General features: G+C 35.8%; 1 protein-coding gene across 1 annotated transcript; it reads left to right on the top strand.

The window, feature by feature from the left end:
* The first annotated feature begins 427 nt into the window (after positions 1 to 427).
* Positions 428 to 1,423, top strand: LOC110314824 (olfactory receptor 867). Its single transcript, XM_021189041.1, has one exon. The coding sequence runs from the start codon at positions 428 to 430 to the stop codon at positions 1,421 to 1,423; it is 996 nt and encodes a 331-aa protein (XP_021044700.1).
* Positions 1,424 to 2,979: the final 1,556 nt, after the last annotated feature.

Raw genomic sequence — 2,979 nt, 5'->3', positions numbered from 1 at the left:
ATCATCATGTGGTTAGAAAATGATTAAGGACTCAGAGGGGAAAAAACTCATGAAGATTTTTGTGAAAAAAACCTTAGTGAATATTATTGAACTACTAGAAGCAAAATATTATCACAGTTATAAAGAAAAAGCAATTAATTCACTTCAAATGATTTAGAGGGACTGGTAAGAATAAATTGTCTATATATGTTCATACAGAAAAATTCCATGAATGGAAGTTATTAATGATAAAGGAGAGAGACATTTAAATAAATTAAAAATAAGAATATCTACACATATTTAAGAATGATCAGTAAAATTAATTTGGATAAATGAATGGTAGTTGTTGTCACAAGAAAGATATGCTTTCAAGGGTTGTTTTGTGATGTGTCAGTGACTATTATTTAAAAACTATCTTTACTTTATCTCAAGCAGATACAAAAATCATATGGAAATAGAGAACCACACACTTATAACAGAATTTCTCATCCTGGGTCTCTCTGATGATCCTGAATTGCTACCTATTCTCTTTGGACTGTTCTTGTCCATGTACCTGGTCACGCTGCTTGGGAATTTGCTTATTATCTTGGCTGTCTGTTCTGACTCCCACCTCCATAAACCCATGTATTTTCTCCTCTCCAATCTGTCCTTTATTGATATCTGTTTCATTTCAACGACAATACCAAAGATGCTAGTGAACATGCAGTCACAGACAAAAGACATCTCCTATATAGAATGCCTTACACAGGTATTTTTTTTTAATACTTTTGCTGGAATGGATAATTTTTTACTCACTTTAATGGCCTATGATCGCTTTGTAGCCATCTGTCACCCCCTCAACTACACTGTTATCATGAACCCTCGACTGTGTACTCTTCTGATTCTGATATTTTGGATCATAATGTTCTGGGTGTCCCTGATTCATGTTCTGTTGATGAATGAACTGAACTTCTCCAAAGGCACTGAAATTCCACATTTCTTTTGTGAACTGGCTCAAGTTCTCAAGGTATCCAACTCTGACAATCATGTCAATAACGTCTTCATGTACATTGTGACTTCTTTACTGGGTGTGATTCCTATGACAGGAATCCTTACGTCTTACTCACAGATTGTCTCGACCTTATTAAGGATGTCCTCTACTGTGAGTAAGTACAAAGCTTTTTCCACTTGCGGTTCTCACCTCTGTGTGGTCTCTTTATTTTATGGGTCAGGACTTGGAGTTTATTTCAGCTCTTCTGTGGTTCATTCTACTCAGAGAAGAATGGTTGCTTCATTGATGTACACTGTGATCAGCCCCATGCTGAACCCTTTCATCTACACACTAAGAAACAAAGATGTGAAGGGTGCCCTTGGAAAATTTTTCAACAGAGTTGCTTCTTCACCATCATGTATCAATGACATCAGAAATAAATTATTACTGAGAAGTGTAAGGCAAATTTTATGAACATACCTCTCCTGGGTCTTTTTTTCTATTTTCAATCACATACCTCATCTATACTATTCTGAAAGTTTATATAACCTTGCATTTGTGTACTTATTTACAGAAATATATATATATATATATATATATATATATATATGAATTATGGTTCATAAGTTCAAAGGACTTAGTCCTAACGTTCTTGACCTTAATTTAATAGTATTTTTGTTTTCCCTAGGGAAAACGTTATGATAAAACTAACATTAGGTTATGTCATAGGATAACCACTGAAATGTATTCCTCTCCCACACCAACTGTAACTTCAGAGAAGAGTGGGGATTTTGGTGCTTTGAATATACTTGGATCATCTGGAGTGAAGTGACACTTTTAGGAGGTTTCCTTTTTTTGGAGTAGGTGTGGCCTTGTTGGAAGAGGTGAGTCACTGTGTATATGGGTTTTGAGGTCCCACCCAGTATTTAAGTATGTCTCTCCTGGCAGAAGACAGACCAGATGCAGAGTATGCAGCTTCTTCTCCAGCTCCATGCCTACCTGGATGCTTCCATGCTTCCCACCATGATGATAATTGACTGAACCTCTGATATGGTAATCCAGCCCCAATTGAATGTTATCCTTTATAAATGTGGTCTTGGAACTGCAATAGAATCCTAAGGCAAACTTTGATACCATAGACTTGGGCATTTATGTGATAGGCCTGACTAAATTTTTGCTTGGAGGAATATAGATTTGGAGACTTTGGATTTGGGACACAGTGGAATACTTTAAGTGAGGGTTAATGGAATCCTAGTAGGAATATGAATGATGTTGGTGCTGAAGCTAAACTGTGAAACCCTTACTAGAGTGGTTTCAGAGGACAGGAATTTTATGATTTTGCTTGGAGATTATTCCTATGATGTTTTGGTGAAGTGTGTAGAAGCCTTTTGCATTTGTCTGAGGCTAAACCTAAGGTGAAAAGAATCAGTTTAATTGGTAAAGGAAGTCTTAGAAAAGCTCAGCATAAACTTTGTTCTCCTGTTTACTCTCATGAAGAATATTTTGATTAAGCATAGGAAGTATAGAAAGGAAAAATACAAAATGCATGTTTCAAATAATAAAGGGGCACTAAGTAGTTGAATGAAGCTGAATCCATTATTCAAGGAGATAAACAGATTAAAAGTCTGGTAACCTCAGGGCAAGATTCAAGCAAGATAAGCTTATTGTTTATGTTTTTAAAGCTGAACAAGAGATAGTAATATTATGTACTGTTATTATCTGGTTATTGATTTCATTAGGATTTTTAGTTGGAAGTGAACTACAATCCAGAAATGGAGGGCACACCTGTGATTCAGATTTTGAGGTTGGAAGTCATAGGCTTTTGATATGGATCCTGAGGAATAATGGCCATTAAAATCTTAGATACAGACATAGGCTTTTGATATGGATCCTGAGGAATAATGGCCATTAAAATCTTAGATACAGAAATGGTGGTACACACCTTTAACCCAAGGGACAGAAGCAAGCAGATCTAGAAGAGCTAAAGGCCAGCCTGGTACAGAGCAAATTTCTTTTTTTTTTTTTTTTTT

Source organism: Mus pahari, unplaced genomic scaffold, assembly GCF_900095145.1.
Source record: "Mus pahari unplaced genomic scaffold, PAHARI_EIJ_v1.1 scaffold_9611_1, whole genome shotgun sequence".
Classification (NCBI taxonomy): domain Eukaryota; kingdom Metazoa; phylum Chordata; class Mammalia; order Rodentia; family Muridae; genus Mus; species Mus pahari.
The sequence above is the reverse complement of the archived record's forward strand: the minus strand, read 5'-3'. Positions and strand labels throughout refer to the sequence as shown.